The sequence below is a fragment of the Danio rerio genome, chromosome 2, assembly GCF_052040795.2.
Source record: "Danio rerio strain M-AB ecotype USA chromosome 2, GRCz13ab, whole genome shotgun sequence".
Classification (NCBI taxonomy): domain Eukaryota; kingdom Metazoa; phylum Chordata; class Actinopteri; order Cypriniformes; family Danionidae; genus Danio; species Danio rerio.
The window spans coordinates 36,129,230-36,146,746 of NC_141022.1; the positions used below are offsets into that span (position 1 = coordinate 36,129,230).

The 17,517-nt window shown below is 35.3% G+C and overlaps 2 protein-coding genes across 6 annotated transcripts; both read left to right on the forward strand.

Annotated features, from left to right (window-relative positions):
- Positions 1 to 4,292: 4,292 nt before the first annotated feature.
- Positions 4,293 to 6,477, forward strand: ccr9a (chemokine (C-C motif) receptor 9a). The gene is given in 3 exon segments (NM_001244716.1): positions 4,293 to 4,384; positions 4,614 to 4,681; positions 4,808 to 6,477. Coding segments are annotated over 2 exon segments (1,110 nt in total). The 5' UTR covers positions 4,293 to 4,384; positions 4,614 to 4,627; the 3' UTR covers positions 5,864 to 6,477.
- A 4,195-nt stretch (positions 6,478 to 10,672) lies between these two features.
- LOC110438072 (uncharacterized) lies at positions 10,673 to 16,245 on the forward strand. Of its 5 annotated transcripts, none has more exons than XM_087241042.1 (7): positions 10,673 to 10,782; positions 11,028 to 11,132; positions 11,445 to 11,478; positions 11,560 to 11,588; positions 11,878 to 11,949; positions 13,139 to 13,221; positions 13,655 to 16,245. In XM_087241042.1, the coding sequence occupies exons 1-7, from the start codon at positions 10,714 to 10,716 to the stop codon at positions 14,628 to 14,630; spliced, it is 1,368 nt and encodes a 455-aa protein (XP_087097168.1). In that variant the 5' UTR covers positions 10,673 to 10,713; the 3' UTR covers positions 14,631 to 16,245. The 5 variants fall into 5 exon arrangements, with proteins under 5 accessions (XP_087097168.1, XP_087097170.1, XP_087097169.1 ...); XM_087241044.1 differs by having other exon boundaries at positions 10,696 to 10,855; XM_087241043.1 differs by lacking the exon at positions 10,673 to 10,782 and having other exon boundaries at positions 10,825 to 11,132.
- Positions 16,246 to 17,517: the final 1,272 nt, after the last annotated feature.

Genomic DNA, 17,517 nt, shown 5'->3' on the forward strand with positions numbered 1-17,517 from the left:
TTAGACCACACGTAGCATGACAGAAATTTAAATACATTCAGAAGCACAGAATATGCATTCACTTACGAAATTGTAAGGTTTATTATCTAATTAATACATATTAAACCCTTTTTAACATTAATAAATGTACATGTTGAATCACTGAGATGTGTTGGTTTTGATTCACAGTTTTAAAGTTCAATTTCAATTTTCAAAACCAGATTTGAGGTGAACTATCTGCTGCTGCTTTCAGTAGTATGACAATAAATGTCATGTAAAATGTCATTCAAACTCACATTATTAGCATTTAATACTGAATAAAGCACATGAGGTGTACCTGAGGTGATCATTGTCAGTTTTCTGGTTGTTCAGCTGCAAGAAATAGAAGCCATTTTTAATATATCAATTTCAGGTGTTGGTTAGGATAAAAAAATTTCTGGAAAATATTCCTTCTGACACATGCTGATGCTTAAATTTAGACCACGATTTAAATCAGCCTTTATAGGCTCGACCATCAGACTTGCTCCTGTTGGTCGTCAATCTGGCAACCTGCGCTTGCATTTGTTTAGATCCAGGATTGTAATACCTAGTTCAACCACTGGGTGTCAAACTTACATACTGCACCTTTGAGCAAGAACTGAATTTTTAAAATGCTCTTCGATGTGTAAATGCTAGATACTGCAAAGAAACAAGAACACAGAGTCAAACGTGTCCAATACATGTAACAATGCAAAAGCTGTGCAGTGGATTGCAAAAAGAAAAGCACCATTGCAGTGTCCGGTCAACCTGAGTTTGCTACATGTTCTTTGATTATTTTTAAACATATATCTTGAAAAATGCTAATTTTCCCTAGTTCGCCCATTTAAGACTATAGAATACACAAGACTTGTCACTTGTATAGTTTTGAATGGGAAAAAGGGTAACAGTCAATATGGTGAATGAAGCCCCTCCTTCTAGTACAGGAGCCAATCAGCAATCACTATACACTGAGGATTCTGTGGGGGAGAGGCACAGCGCAGATGTAAGTTTCAGCAAATTTTGTGTGATTCGAATGTTTAGAAATGAAACTAAAGAGACAGTTGTTGTTTACTTTTATTGCTGATTCCTAATACGAAATTCAATCGTAAGCTTGGCAAACAATTTTGGAGAATATGATGTTTCCCCATTCAAACAGAATGCTCGAGCATACTGCCCGAGAGGTGTTTCAAAGATAGCCGCTAGTGAAATGACTTGCCCAAATGGACTTTGTCAACCATGCAAACATGTAATCAAAATTGCACACCCTCCGGTGGTTTACAACCTTTTTTTTCCTTATAGCCAATGGTTACCAGTTTACAACCTTTTTCAAAATATATGTTGTTGTGTTTATTAGAAGAAAGAAACTCAGACACAAACAAGTGAGTAAATGACAACAAAATTTAAATTTTTGGGTGAACTATCCCTTTTACTTGGCAATACAATTAGTAAGTATGTCCCAAATGCTTCCTAAAAGCTCCCAGAAGTACATATTTTTTGTGTATTTGTTTCAGTTAATCATATATATATATATATATATATATATATATATATATATATATATATATATATATATATATATATATATATATATATATATATATATATATATATATATATTAATGTTGCAAACTAATGAATAATGTTTCATAATTTAAACACATGCATATACATGCATATACTCACAGTTAGCGAACACAACTGGCTGTCTTAGGATAAAAATAAATTGAAATACTGAAATTTTCATTTCATTCCACTTCTTGAAAGCAACAGTTGTTGTTGTTAGAAGACCACGCAGCTCTGACAAAAATTGAGGAAGTCACGCTATGTGAAATCACGCTTATCATGTCATTTGTTTTTCTTGCTTTTTTTTTATTTTAATTTTCCTCTTTACCACTGTGATGCCACAAAGCTCATGACACTTTTCAAAACATCATGTGACTTGAAAGGGCATAATGGATGCGTAGGCCTTAAACAAACAAACCCAAACCGAGGAACAGCTCAACTCAACCTTACTTAGTAAAGCATCTAAACAAACTTGCAAGCTAGCATCTGCCTAACAACCTGAAATCTTGCCTCTTAAAATTTATCACAACATAGTATTAAACACATTTTCTGGTTTCAGCAAAGTATAAACGTGAAATAATAAACGCCTCACACCTAAAGTAAAAGTTATGAGGGGGAGTTTGAGAGATGCGATTATCTGTGCTTTGTTCCTCTATATAGCCTTGTGGTCTCAGCATGTCGTGCAAAAGCTCACCGCAGAATGTTCTCACTATAGAAGGTACTAAATGACAACTGTTTGTCCTCATCTTTGAGTGCGAGCCGTTGCTATGTAGGTTTTGCAGCTTTGTCATGCAAACTTGCATATAGCAGGGGCACCACCGAAAACTGCACTGATTTAAAACTAGACATAGATTGCATCAGCTGTTTGCTTTACACATTAAAAACATCTACGCTTTATAACGGTTTCTAACAGCATTTGAAAGTCTTTAAAGCAAGGGATACATAAAAGGTAGCTATATTTTTAACACTGAATGCATTTTAAAGGCACAGGCAATCCTCCTCAACGGCTTAACCAATCACAGCTCAATGCACAATTTGAGGAAGGCTTAAAACTCAGACACATGAATATGTGTGTGCTTGACCTGGTCACAGAAAACTGTACAGAAAGAGGAACGGTTTATGGTTAGCTTGCGTAAACGCCACCAAAAGAGGCCACTGGTTATAATTTTAGAGATAAAATGTGAACACCCAGTCATCCTTCACCTCTTCTGATATGCAGTATACAGTGTTTGCCTTATTACACCTGTTATCCATTAATTTGAATGCTTATATCTAACAAATTTTCACGCAGAATGACAAAACAACCTTTAGTCTTGTAACTGTAAACATGAACGGAAATAAATAATAAGATGAGTTTATGCATTGAGCAATCAATATTACATTCTGCAATTTTTGCAACAGTTCCTACGCATCTTAAGAAGCCATCTAAAGGCTACCATTTAAGTCTTTGCTGAGCTTTACTTGAATGTAAATAAAAAGGAGATTGTTTTTGTCGTGTGTCTGACATGTGACAAAAAGGAAATGGCTCCTTTACAACAGGATATGTCTTAATGACTCATAATTATCAGTGCAACAAATGTCTGTAGAGACAATATTAATGGTAAACAGGAAGTCTGGGACTCAAACATTCACACTTGAGCAAGAAACCATGGTAGAAGACATGAAGTGAAAAACACTTGCGCAAATGTTGATTAAAGCCATTAGCTATGATAATATGTAAAGGTTATAAGGGTCAGAAGTTTGTATGTGTCAATAGTAATGTGCAAAAATATCGCTGTGGAGGTCATTGCGATAATTCTTCGATTAACATATGACCAATGTTTTCCTTTTGCTGATGAAAAAAAAAAAAATCTGGATCCTGTCACGTCATTGGCAATGTGACTGACCACATCTGACAAACAAACCGTGAAAAAGGGAAGCTAATGATACAGTTACAAGTCCTTCCTTATTCTTTTTTTGCCAGTCATAGAAAATAGACTGAAGATTGTAGTATAGCCAAACTAAAATTCTAATAATAATAGTAATTTTTTTAAATAATTATTTTTATTGGGGTTTTCACCTTTATTGATAGGACAGTGGAGATTTACAGACAGGAAAGAATAGGGAGCAGAGAGAGGGGAAGGATCGGCAAAAGACCTCGAGCCGGGAATTGAACTCGGGTCGCAGCAAGCACCTGAATGCTATATGTCAACACACTAACCACTTGGCTATTGGCATCAACCTAAAAATAATTTTAATAATAACCCTTGCAGGTGTATAGAGGCAAGCTGGAGCTATGTTCTGCAGGACACCAGCCCAGCCAAACTAAGTTTGGGCACCCCTGGAATACTTAGATAGGGTATAAATGCAATTGTTCGCTTCAGAGAAGCTGGTTAAGCTTTTTGCCTTTTCTGTTGACTAGCGTGACTGTAAAACACATCTGACTGCTGTGCGTGTGATCATGCAGAAAAAGATAAAGATGGTGTAAAGATATCAGCATCCAATGTTCACACACTGTGAACTGAGTTAGCAGGTGTAGAGGATATATTGTTTCTGAGGCATAGTGAAAAGTAACCAAACAGTTCTCTAATTTTAGTTGTATAATGTATAAAACGAACTTATTTCAGATCTGTCAGTTGGGTTAGGTGATTAGGAAGGGAGGGGAAAAGTGTGAAAAGAGTTCATGCTTCTCGTGCGTCACTGTGGTTTACCCTTAAAAGCTTCTGCAAAACAGACGTTTACCAGACGGCGGCAAAGCATTGTGAAAGTGATCATAGAGATCGAGAGGACGACAGACAGCAGCTCATCTGCATTACCAACACATTTTTTTCTCAAACAAAGAAAAGTAAGTATTAACTTTACCTCTACATATGTTTAAATTCCTTGACAATTACAAATGTTTAGAGCACATAATGAAACAAACTGCTAAAATTTACTTTCATATGAACAGCAAATTCAAATTTTGTATGATTTATGTGTTTGTGACTTATGAATATTTGTAAAAATAAGATTGAATGTACTTCAGTGTGATGAAAATGAAGTATTTATATGTATTTGTATTTTTTTTATTTAAGAACTGAGAGGATCCATGATGAATGTAACCGAGCTTATAACCTCACTCACTCCTCAAACATCAGAATATGTAAGTGATTAAGAATATTTATACTAATTTAATTCTGAATGCTCTCTGTGTATGTTTTTACTAATGTTATATGTGCAATATAAAGTTTAACAAGATTAAAGCAAAGTAATCCTCTTCCTTTTTTAGGAGGAATATGGTGACTTCTCCACAACGAGTGATTATGGTGATACTGATGATGGGTTCTGTCCCAAATCAAAGGTTCGAGAGTTTCGAATGTACTACGAGCCTATGCTCTATTGGATGATTGTGATTCTGGGAGCCATTGGTAACACTCTGGTGGTCTGGATATACACACACTTCAAAAACCGTCTGAAGGCCATGACGGATGTTTATCTACTGAACCTGGCTTTAGCAGACCTGTTCTTCCTTTGCACTCTTCCCTTCTGGGCTGCTGATTCCATCTACGGCTGGGCCTTTGGTTCGGGGCTCTGCAAAGTTGTTTCTGCTGTCTACAAAATCAACTTCTTCAGCAGCATGTTTCTGCTCACCTGCATCAGCGTTGACCGCTATATAGTGATTGTCCAGACTACCAAGGCGCAGAACTCCAAGAGAAGTCGTCTCCTGTACAGTAAGCTCATCTGTGTGTTAGTCTGGCTGCTGGCAGCCCTGATGTCCATTCCAGAGTGTCTATTCGCTCGATCCAAAGAAGACGATGAGAGCAATACCTTTTGCACCATGGTCTACTGGAACAATGAAAATAATCGTACTAAAATACTGGTCCTTGCTCTCCAGATATGCATGGGCTTCTGCATTCCTCTAGTAGTGATGATCTTCTGCTATACCAACATCATCCGCACCTTGCTCAAGACAAGAAACTTCCAGAAGCACAAGGCACTTCGGGTTATTCTGGCAGTTGTGGCTGTGTTTGTCCTCTCTCAGCTTCCGTACAATGGCATGTTGGTATTTGAAGCCACTCAGGCAGCCAATATGACCGTCACAAACTGCACTGAGTCCATACGCTTTGACATCGCTGGCCAAGTAATGAAGAGTATCGCTTACATGCACAGCTGCCTAAACCCTTTTCTTTATGCTTTTGTGGGAGTGCGTTTCCGAAAAGATGTTATTCGAATTTTCCAAAACATAGGCTGTGTTTCAAACCTCAAAAACTCCAAGCTTGCTGGAATCCCTCACCGCTCCTCTGTTATGTCGGACACAGACACCACCAATGCACTCTCATTGTAAACAGTGTGAAAACACAGACTCGCTATGCTAAAGCTTCTGCTTGGCTGCAGGTGTTTTGAAGTTTCAAAACAAAAGATTGAGGTTCTATAAGTGAACTTTGTATGCTTGAATACTCGCCGACTGGCAGTGAAGTAACCTGCTGACCACAATGAAATGGCTGCAATGTTTAATATTGCATAATAAGAGTTCTCTCTCTGTTTGACTGAGCCATTGATATGAATGTCAAATACTGATCAAATCATGCGTACTGTATGAACAGTATGAACAGTGTTGTGGCAGGGAGAGTGTGTGGTTACTGATTTTCCAACTTATCTGTAACAATATTATCCATATTTTGTTCAGCATTAATATTTTCAGTTTATCTAAATGTTGTGTCGCACTCATTCATCATGTACAGCACTGAATATTGTCGTTACTATGTGTTTTTACAATGTTATTTTCATCTTATTGCTGCAAATTTTAACTGTGAGTATTATATTTGTGTTTAAAGCCAGTTGTATACATTCAGGGTTTTTCTCTTGTGTTTTCACATCATTCCAAATACACAATGTTTATAAATATTTGCTGCTCATTTTGTACATTAAAAATAAAATATATTAAATATAAAATGTCAATAACACTTTAGTTTCTCTCTTATTTCCTTTCTCTCATTCAAACATGCCCATTATTTCTATCATTCATTGATAGTTAAAAGGTAGAAAGACAGTACCACTAACAATACATCTTTGCCCTTATTCATACACTCTTGCATTCACACACTATGGCCAATTTCCTTCGGCTTATTCCCTTTATTCATCAGGGGTCGTCAAAGCGGAATGAACCGCCAACTTATCCAGCATATGTTTTACACAGAGTACGCCCTTCCAGCTGCAACCCAGTACTGGGAAACATCCATATACACTCATTCACACACTTACACTATGACCAATTTATGACTGTGGAAACCCATGCGAACACAGGGAGAACATGCAAACTCCACACAGAAAAGCCAACTGACACATCCGGGACTCGAATCAGTGACCTTCTTGCTGTGAGGTGACAGTGCTAACCACTGAGCCACCATGTCACCTCTTCGTCCTTATTTACCCCTAAATATAAGCTACTGTGTACCTTCGAGGGTACTCTACCACTGAAAACCTATAATTTCACACCTTTCTGATAGAGTAAGATGTTCAAATTGTCATTTGAATCTGGCAGACTGCCACCAGTGTCTAGTGGCTTGAACCGTTAAGGTTATGACGCACAATGTCTGTCTGGTGTACTCACTGTGGGTCTTGTGGGAAGACACAGGCGCACTCACTAGTAAACAGACACGTGTTTGCACAAACATCATTCACAAGCGCTTTGAAAATCACCACACAGCTGGCTCAAAAAGTACCCTGAATTCAACGGACCATAGGACAGGACATAAACTAACTTTCATTATTAACAAATTAACAAGAACTTTTACTGTTTACTTTATTTTTTTTATTTATCCATTTATACATAAATGTCCCTCTGACTTTTTGTGTTGTTATATGTGCATGCATGTATGTATGTATGCATGCATGTAAGTATGCATGCATGTATGCGTGTATGTTTGTTTGTATGTATGTGTGTATGTATGCATGTATGCGTGTATGTATGTATGTGTGTATGCATGCATGTATGTTTGCGTGTATGTATGTGTGTATGTATGCATGTATGTATGTATGTATACTGGCATGTATGTATGTACGTATGTATATGCATGCATGTATGCTTGCATGTATGCATGTATGTATGCATACATGTATGTATGCTTGCATGTATGTGTGCATGTATTTATGTGTGTATGTATGCTTGTATGTATGTATGTATGTATGTATGTATACTTGTATGTATGTATGTACTTGTATGTTTTTTTTATGTTCTTTTATATTTGTTATTGCGTTTTAACTTGTCTGGTCAATGATTGTTTTTAGTAATGTTTAAGTTGTTTAGCATGTCTGCTGATGCTTACTGTAAGGCGACCTTGGGTGTCCAGAAAGGCGCCATTTATAAATAAAATGAATTATTATTATTAATTATTATGTATGTACGTATGTATATGCATGCATGTATGCTTGCATGTATGCATGTATGTATGCATACATGTATGTATGCTTGCATGTATGTATGTGTGTATGTATGCGTGTATGTATGCATGTATGTATGTATACTTGTATGTATGTATGTACGTATGTATATGCATGCATGCATGTATGTATGCATACATGTATGTATGCTTGCATGTATGTATGCATGTATGTATGTATGCGTGTATGTATGTATGTATGTATGTATGTGTGCGTGTATGTATATATGCATGTATGTATGCGTGGATGTATGTATGTGTGCATGTATGCGTGTATGTATGTATGCATGTATGCGTGTATGTATGTATGTATGTATGTATGCATGTATGTATATATGCATGTATGTATGCGTGGATGTATGTATGTGTGCATGTATGCGTGTATGTATGTATGCATGTATGCGTGTATGTATGTATGTATGTATGTATGTATGTATGCATGCATGTATGTATGTATGCGTGGATGTATGTGTGCATGTATGCGTGTATGTATGTATGTATGTATGTATGTATGTATGTATACATGTGTGTATGCAATGCACCAGACCTCCTGAAAACCACAAATAATTCCTTCTGTATCTACACACACTTGGAGAATAAAGCTCATTCTGATCAATTTTCAAATAATATCACATACAAAAAGATGCAAACTGTGTTCTATTGTAATTTTGCAGTGCTTAAAATGCCTACAGATTTTAAATCATCTAAAAAAAAAACATTGCTAGGTACTAAAAAGGGTTCCAAAAAATTGTTGAATAAAATGTAGTTGTAAAAGACATTGCAATACATGCCTTAGATCAAACATTTAGTTTCTCTGCTGTTAAACATATTTGTGAGGTGCAAAAAGGGTCGAAAAACCCACAAACACAAACACACCTTAAATCTGTTTGCTTGCTCTTCTCACGACAGGAAGTGGGTGAGAAGCCAACGTATGTTCTTTCCAATTTGTGTTCTGTGCAGAAGGTACATGTAACAGACAAAGGCTTGTGCATCAGTGCATCTGATGTTAAACGTATCATTTAAAAAATGTAAATCAAAAACTATTAATTTTGGCATGGCACTGTTTGTTTATAAAATATTAGTTTTGTCTATATACAGTAACTCCCCCTAGTGATGAATGTTCACATATTCTCAATTTTTTATTTATTCAAAAATAAATACTTTAAAGTAAATACTGTCAAACAAACCTTGATGAGTCCCAAATAAGTGGGCAGAGGCAACTAAATGGTAAGTCCCAGTCCATATCCTAAAAACTCTTGTGCAGTTCATCTTAAATATGCCACACAGAACAGTAACACCTAAAAAAACAAAACAAAAAGAGGACAAAATGTAGACTAGATGTTCATCAAGTTCTCAAAGAATAGGCTAAAAAGTTATTGTTTTAAGGAAACATTATTGTTTTAAAAGCATAGGCCTATTTTGAGTCACCTAAGCAGTTGAGTTTAACACTTTTAGCGGAGTAGACCATTAGAATCTAGCTTAAAAATAATAAAAAATAATTTAATAATGTTCTTACTTAAAGCTTGACTCTTCTCTAGTTCCATTGTGTACTAAGACCGATGGAAAATGAAATGCTATTTTCCAGGCTGATATGTCTAGGATCTACCCCTACACCTTCCCCTTGGCCCTTGAAAGTGTGAAGGGGAATAGCTTCAAAATTTACTCCTAAGTAATAGGAGTCTGGTCCTGAAAAATCTGTTTTGACGGGTATCTAGCCCTTCCCCTTAAGCCTGCGTCTTCAAGCTAAAGAGAATTGGGACACCTCTACCTCTTCACGTGAACGACCAAAAACAGGGGTAGAGCTAAGGGATTGGGCCCTATACTCTCATTCTGGTGTAATGATCAAGAAACTTTACTGCCATACCATGTCTGCAGCAGGCGCATAATATAACAGCACCTGAGAATAGTCCCCAACTAAGTGGGTAACAGCAGCATGGCATATTATCATTGCACCTACTACAGCCGTGGTACAGCAGCAAAGTCAATCTCTTGATTATTACGCCAGAATTATGCCTCATTTACACTAGCAGTGACTTTGTAGCTGCCTGTTGCTCTGGGTGGCGATCTGCTGCAAACACAGGCCTGTGTAGGTCTACAACACGGAGAATACAAGCACTCTTCATTTGCATAAAGTTGAAGGATTCTCACTTTGTTGCATCGTTTGACACGCCCACCTGGTTGAAATGAACGGTAGCTTGTTGCTTTGCCAATGCGAGTCGCTAGTGTGAACGAGGCTGAAATTAACTACTTATTATTTACTACAGAAAAGTAAAGCGTTAAATAGGAAAATTATCAAAAATCTTTTTTTTTTTTGAGCAAGATGCTAATGGCCTAATTCGATTCAATGATTTATGCTAAGCTAAGCTATTACGTGTTATATAACTCAAATCAGAACTAGTAGAAAAATTATTTATTATTTCAAACAAATTTAGATTAAAATGAAAGTCAAGAAGAATAAACCCCTAGTGTAAAACTACTTTTTTCATAGCTCTCACGTTTAACTATTTTTTCTGGAGGCACATAACAGATTCTTCATGGTCTTCTAGGTAACAGATGTGTATTTCACCCAGAAAATGCAAGTAAATAATACACCATATATAATAATAAATGTAACACAGTAAAGGTAAAAATATATAATAGAAATGAGTACTTTCTAGATTAAACGAACTTCCATACTCTAAATAATTTTAAAGTGTGCTAGTGGAGACCAGTCAGTCTTTTCTATAGCCTTTGGAGCAGTGCGTGAAAGGTTGTCATGGTTTCTGCACTCCATTATTTGTGTTGGAGAAGGAAGTCGTCGGAACTAACAAGACCAAAACATTTGGTAACATATTAAAGAAATGAACCCATCAAAACTCAGCAAGCATTGTGTACTTTGAGTTGTACCTTACTGAAATGTAAAAAAAATCTCGTCATGTATAGTATCTCTGCTATTTTTCGAAAAACGTACTAAGTCATTTTCATCTGAGGAAGAAAATTACCGTTTAGGTTTCAAGATGTGACGTGATGTCTGTCGTCTTCATTGTTATTGGCATGCAAATACGTATTCCACGTGCTCTTATGCGACAGAAAGTTTCAATGGAAAGCACGAGGGATGGAGACAGCTGGAAGACGCAGACTGATAGTGTGGCTCGCTGCACACCTGCCATTTACCTGAGCTCCACCCCGCGTACTGTAAGTGAAATTGTGAAATGTGCTGTTTAATCGGATTTTAAAAAGCAAACGGTCATAATTTTATATTTAAATAGAGAAACTATAAAACCAATCACATTACAGTATGCAAATTTATTAGTGACATCATGACTTACCTGCGAAGCGGATTGAAAGTGTCAGCGGGAGGCTTTCAAATGTATTGAAAACGTTTCAACGGTTATCGACAACTGCTTTTCGACTTCATAGAGAGTTATGAAAAGAATTGCAAATTTCAACAGTGCTTTGACAACTCGGACTACCTGTCATGTGGTTTTTGCTTTTGTATTCTTGTAGTGTAACTGGCAGGTCCAGAGCAGCTTTCCTGAAGGTGAGTTCACATTTATGTTACACACTAGTTGCAGAACACATTTTCAGAGATGTTTTATCTTGACAGTTTGTTTCACTCCAGGTACCTCTTTGATGACAGAATATAACAAGGTAAAGCTTTAATTCATATTAAAATGACTCTTAATGGGACCCCCAAAATGATAACCTTTGATGAATATATTATGTAATCAAAGTGTATGCCATTTTGGAGGTTTTGCATATGTCTTTTGTTTTAAACGTCTAAACTCCAACAAAAAGCTGAAAATATTAACAAACAATTTTATTACTGCAAGTAAATGTTTTTATATTACATGTACTAGACAGAGTGCTCAGTGAGGTAACATTATATGACATATCCTTTGTCTGTTGACACTCTTGTCTGAATATTTTGTGTTAACAGGACATCTACATTACTCACTTAGTATATCGACTTGAAAGTCTACACATGTCTGCGGTAGTGAACACACAACAGGTAGTGTTTCCTCTTTATGAAGTTACTTGAGCTGCCGGTCAGACCAATTGCCAGTGTATATTATTCTGTTTTTATCTACTTTTTAGAGTTAATTTAAATTCTGAAAAATTGTGACTGAAAAATATTTAGTCTAAATAAACCCTCATGTTCTGTCGATTAGTTCTGCTGCTCATTCAAAAAGTAGGTAGCACATCCTGATGATGAAATATGCTACTTATCCGATTTCAAAAGGAGCAATATAATTTAAGGCTGTAACATCACCCTAAACTACCCCAATCCCTAACCCTAACCTTAGAACATTCCAATACAGTACTGATAGCATAATCTGATGGGTAGAATAAAATGTCAGTACACCTATTTAATATTCTCGGTTGGAAATATGTCACAATACTAAACTTGTTGTTGAAACTTGTGGTTAATGTCATGTTTAAAACTATTTGGACACATTTAAAATTGCAGTAAGTTACATCAGAAATTACACAACAAACAGATTGCTCATACAAGTAGACCCCTCACAAATCTATCTTTTAAATTTACATTTTTAATTGGAAGCTTTACAATATTATATTTGTGCATATACATTGGTAAGTACTGAAGCCAAATATGGAGCTTATATAACAAAATAACTAACAGTAATAGTACACAAACTAGTACACCCAACGTTATAGGAAAAAATATTAAATACAAATGTAAAAAAAAAAAAAAGGAAAAAAAATCAAGGAAAAAAAAAGTAAATATTTTGTTGAGGTTTTTTAGGCTGAAATTGTTTTTGCAATATTTTTCCTAAATTTAATTGTATTATCTTTCAATTTTTAAATATGTTTGGTGACTAAAATATTATTTTAATAAATATGTTTAACAAATCTGTTTTAGTCAAAATACATTGCCTATATTCACTGAGAAATGGATAAAAATATACGTCTTCAAAATGGGGTGTACTCAATTATGCTGAGCACTGTATACTGGTGAAAACGAATGTAACAAAATGTTCATAGTTAATATAATTAACTGCAACTGTAATTTATTTATCCTTCATAAAATATATTATGAAACCAGCTGTTTAAAAAAAGCTAAAGAAAAATTTGTTTGATATTTTGACAGTAAAATAATAAATATAAAACAATTTTGTGATAAGACATTGCATAATTTGATGATAATAATTGAGATTGCAATGCATTTTATTTTTCAGCCGTCTTTAGCAGCCTGCATTTCTAACGTGTATACGGCACATGAACCAACCACCTGTTGCAGCCAAACAAAATCATCCGAAGTGTAAGTAGATACTGACTTCTTGACTCATCAGGCATCGCCAGCCAGATGACAATCATCAGTTTGACAGGGTCATCCAAGTGTGAAGCTTTTAAACTATCAGTCCAAAATACACTGACAGTGGTAGTACTATATGCAACAGGTGTCGTATCACCCACCTGTTTGTTTAAAGTACATACTGCACATTGCATTTCAAGTAAAAATCAATTTATTAAATTGCAGATCTTGGCACAGTGACTTGCTGTGTTTGCCAGGAATCTTAACCTTTTGTTGAACTGAATGTAGCTTTGTATCATGCTGCAACACTAGACTTCTCACACTTTGCCAACCTGGAACTGATACGTTATGCTACAGTGCTTGGATATCAATTGAAGAGGTTAAATGGAACCTGCAGAAATATTTCTCCAACAATTAATGATGTGCTAATTTTCTTCAGCTCGAAGAAACATCATAAAACCCAGTTGAGGATGCTGTCACACAGATGGCAGAGGCTTGGTCTTCAGCCTCCAGGCCTCTGGGAGACACAAGACGACATTGCTGAACATACAGAAAGCAGGCCAGCACTGGAAATCCACCCAATAAAGGTTAACAGCATGCTTTCTCCAAAGAGTGAAAGTCCAGATGAGACAAAGGCAATCAATCTTAAAGGAAATGCATCTGCACCGTCAGTAGAGTGTGAAAACAGTGACCTCTCTGACCAAGAGAAAGACAGTATTCCATTAATAAAATGGGATGCTACTATAGAATTGTATCTGAGGCCGGACTTATTTCATAGAGATCTAGAACCAACAGAGGCTGAAGAAAGACAGCAAGTGTATCCTGAAGTTCTCCCGTTTTCACTTAAAGATTTTGAATTAAGTCAGCTGATATCCAAAGCAGAGGATTTGGAGAGCCAGCATACTCAGTGCTCAACAGACCCTTGTCTCGCAGCTTTGGCAGCCCGTATGATAAAGCTGGAGAAACTCCAGACTGTAACCATACAGAAAGAACAAGGAAAAGCAGTTGGATCTCGTCCAACAACCTCTTCAGTGAAAAGTGGCAATCGGGTGAGGCAGCTGCAAAACCCTGGTTCTCAGGCAGTTCTAGAGGAAATCACCGAACTCACACTTTCTTCAAACTCTCATTTGAAGTCTATAAACATTAATCAACTCTCGCCAAATGCTGGGAAGGTGTGGATTGGATTTCAGCAACCACTAGCATTAGCTAAGAAGCCAAACTCTGGTGTGGTCAGAGTAAAGAAAACTGAAGCCATTGTTCAAGATGATGTTGCTCATGTAAACAAGTCACCAAAATGCAATAGTCCAGAAAGCTCCAAGGGATGCAAACCCTCAAAGAAAGCCATACCAAAGCCTCAGAAGACTTCCTCTGAAAGGAGTAGCGCTCCTGCTAAAGCTCCATTCAGGAAAACCTAATATAATTATTTTAATGGTTTTAACCATGAGGACTGACAGTGTGTTATTAACAGCCCATGTTACTATATTTAATTGAATGAAGTTGAGCTCTTTCAACGTTTTAGGTATGCTGTCAATTACCATTGAAAAATAATGTTGAATTATCCCACGGTTATGAAAAGAGAAAAAAAAATCCAGCAACTCAAAACATTTATTCAGCATCTTTTTATTTTTGAATGCAATATCATACAGACGATTAACCATGACTAGCAAAACCAAATGTAACACCATCTTCAGTGTTCTATGTAAAACTGACATCAAACTAGACAACATTCATGTTTTAAATATAAAAATTCATCAGTTTTTGCTTTGAAATGTCAAAATATACACTGTTTTGCTGTGCACAGATGTTGGTAATTTCCCCCAAATTTGGATAAGCAGATGAGCTCCTGAAAGGCACTTGAATAATGGAGTAGGAGAGCAGCTGGCCATCAGGATCTCTCTTTCACACTTGGAGTCACATGTGGCCATGAGAAGAGGATAAATTTTAGCACTTACCCTGAAAACAAAATTGAAAACAGTCAGTTGTGGTTAAAGTAAAAATTTCTTTGTGGATGACAATTAACTTGTTTGTTATAAATAGGAAAAGCATTACCTTTTGGCTGATATATTTAGAATGAGCCACACCAATTAGCAATTTTTTTGTTAATTCTTAAATGTTTGCATAAAAGATTAAACAACGTTTGTATTGCTAAACGTAAGAAGGGTTAAGGCAAAAAAAAAAAAAAAAGAATTATACTACTTCTATAATTTTGGATTTGGCTAAATGATTGGTTGAAAAAAAAAAATTTAAATCTGTAACTTTAAAATACTTGAAAGTCTAAAAGTAATTCAATCGTGAGTTGAGAAAAAACAACAGAATAGTTCTTATGAAGAGCTCTCGCTAAAACAGAAACCTTTTTTTGCCAGAAGAGATATCCTTTAAGAGTCTTCTTTAACAGACAGCACCTACAATAAAGAGAATAAATATACCAGTATCGTGGTACAACACAGAAAACACACGTTCTAGAAATATCCTGGGTAAATACACAATCATCAGTGGATATGCAGGATGACTAAATTAATCCTTTTAAGACTTGAATATGAAACTGGCCAAGAATAAACCTCAGTGGTTTGCATCAATAATTAAAGCAAGGTTTTTACCAAACTAAATATGGGCAGATTATTCTGTGATCAAACCAATTGTAATGCTGGCATAAATAAATAAAGGAGAAAAAAAAAAAAGTAATAAATTGTCATTTTAAGGCTAATTAATAACAGTAGTTTTGGTTAACACATCACCAAAATCAATGGTAATTGATACACCAATACAGTTGCAGTGTATTGGATGGCAGTCCCTGGCAGTTAATAACCCATTGTACTGTTATGTTTTTTTTAATATGATTGTAGAAAACATACAGCTCATATTCCGAAAATGTTGTTCACACCAAAAAGAAAGTTCTGTCGTCATTTACTAACCCATCATGCCATTCCAAATATAAAACTTTTGTTTATCTTCGGATCACAAATAAAGATATACACTACTGGTCAAAAGTTTGAAGTCATTAAAAAAAAAAAAATCATGTTATTTTTTTTTTAATAAAACAATTCTATTAATCAAGGCGGCATTTATTAAATGTAATTTTAAAAAATCTATTTATTAACATTTTAAATAACTGCTTTTTTATTGTATTTAGTTTTAATTGCTACTGTTACTCCAGTAATTAATTAATACAGTAATTATTCTTTTTCTATTACCATTAATAATAATAATTAATATTAGAGTGATTTCTAAAAGAACGTGGAGTAATGAAGCTGAAAATTCAAATTTAAAATCACTGGAATAAAATCATTTAAATAAATTCTAAATTATTCTTGAACAGTTATTTTATAGTGAAATAACATTTTACTATTTGTACTGTATTTTGCAGCCTTGGTGATCAGGAAAAGCTTATTTTAAAACATTTAAAAATCCTACTGACCCCAAACTTTTGACCGGTAGTGTATATTTATTAGAACTGTTATAATCTGTCACTCCATTCAAACTCTATTTAGGCACAATTACTGATGCTTCAAAACATTAATTACATATGAATTAAGTGGTTCGCATGATGTATGAGCTAGGGTTGGACCAATAAACGATACTATATCGAATTGCGATAACATTTATGTTAATAACAATGATAAGTTCTGGACCTATTTTTACTCTATATTGATCTAAGAGCCAATCACACAACAGAAATGTGCAACAATGGGAATCTAAAAGTGTGTTAATATTAGAGATATATTGAATTTTCAGCCACTAAAAATTTATCGGTCGAAAATATGTTGTCATTTAATGGACCCTCTAATTTTTGTGGCTTCAGTCATTGTTGGGGTAGTCTTTTACATCTGGAAGCATTAACAATTTATTGGAATATATATCGTTATCGGTCGATATGGAAAATAATTATAGAGATTGCATTTTTGCCATATCGCCCAGCCCTAGTATGAGCCAAGAATGAACTTCATTGGTTCTCACGTCAAGCAAGCATGCTTGAGCTTCCATTAATAAATGTGAGAATCTAACAATGTTTAGAGTGAGGTTTACACATGAATAAAAGCCAACAATTGATCTGTTTATTTTATAAAATAATCTTGTTCAGACCACTTTAATTAAACACTTTCCTCATTTTAAGAATCAGAGTTTTTGGACTTTTATATGAGGAACAGGAATCTTTTTGATTTTATTACTAATATCTTCATTTCCGTTGCAAAGATAAACACATGGTTTTGAAATGTGAGGGTGAGTAAATGACGTCAGGATTTTTATTTCATGGAGAACCCTTTAAAAAAATATTTAGGACATTTTGTGTTGCTACAGATAAAA

Bases quoted from the DNA above. Each gene is read 5' to 3' on its own strand.
- LOC110438072 (XM_087241042.1), top strand. From the start codon at position 10,714: ATGGTTTCTGCACTCCATTATTTGTGTTGGAGAAGGAAGTCGTCGGAA. The intron at 11,950-13,138 runs GTAGTGTTTCCT...TTTATTTTTCAG, and splicing joins CGGTAGTGAACACACAACAG to CCGTCTTTAGCAGCCTGCAT. The intron at 13,222-13,654 runs GTAAGTAGATAC...AATTTTCTTCAG, and splicing joins CAAACAAAATCATCCGAAGT to CTCGAAGAAACATCATAAAA.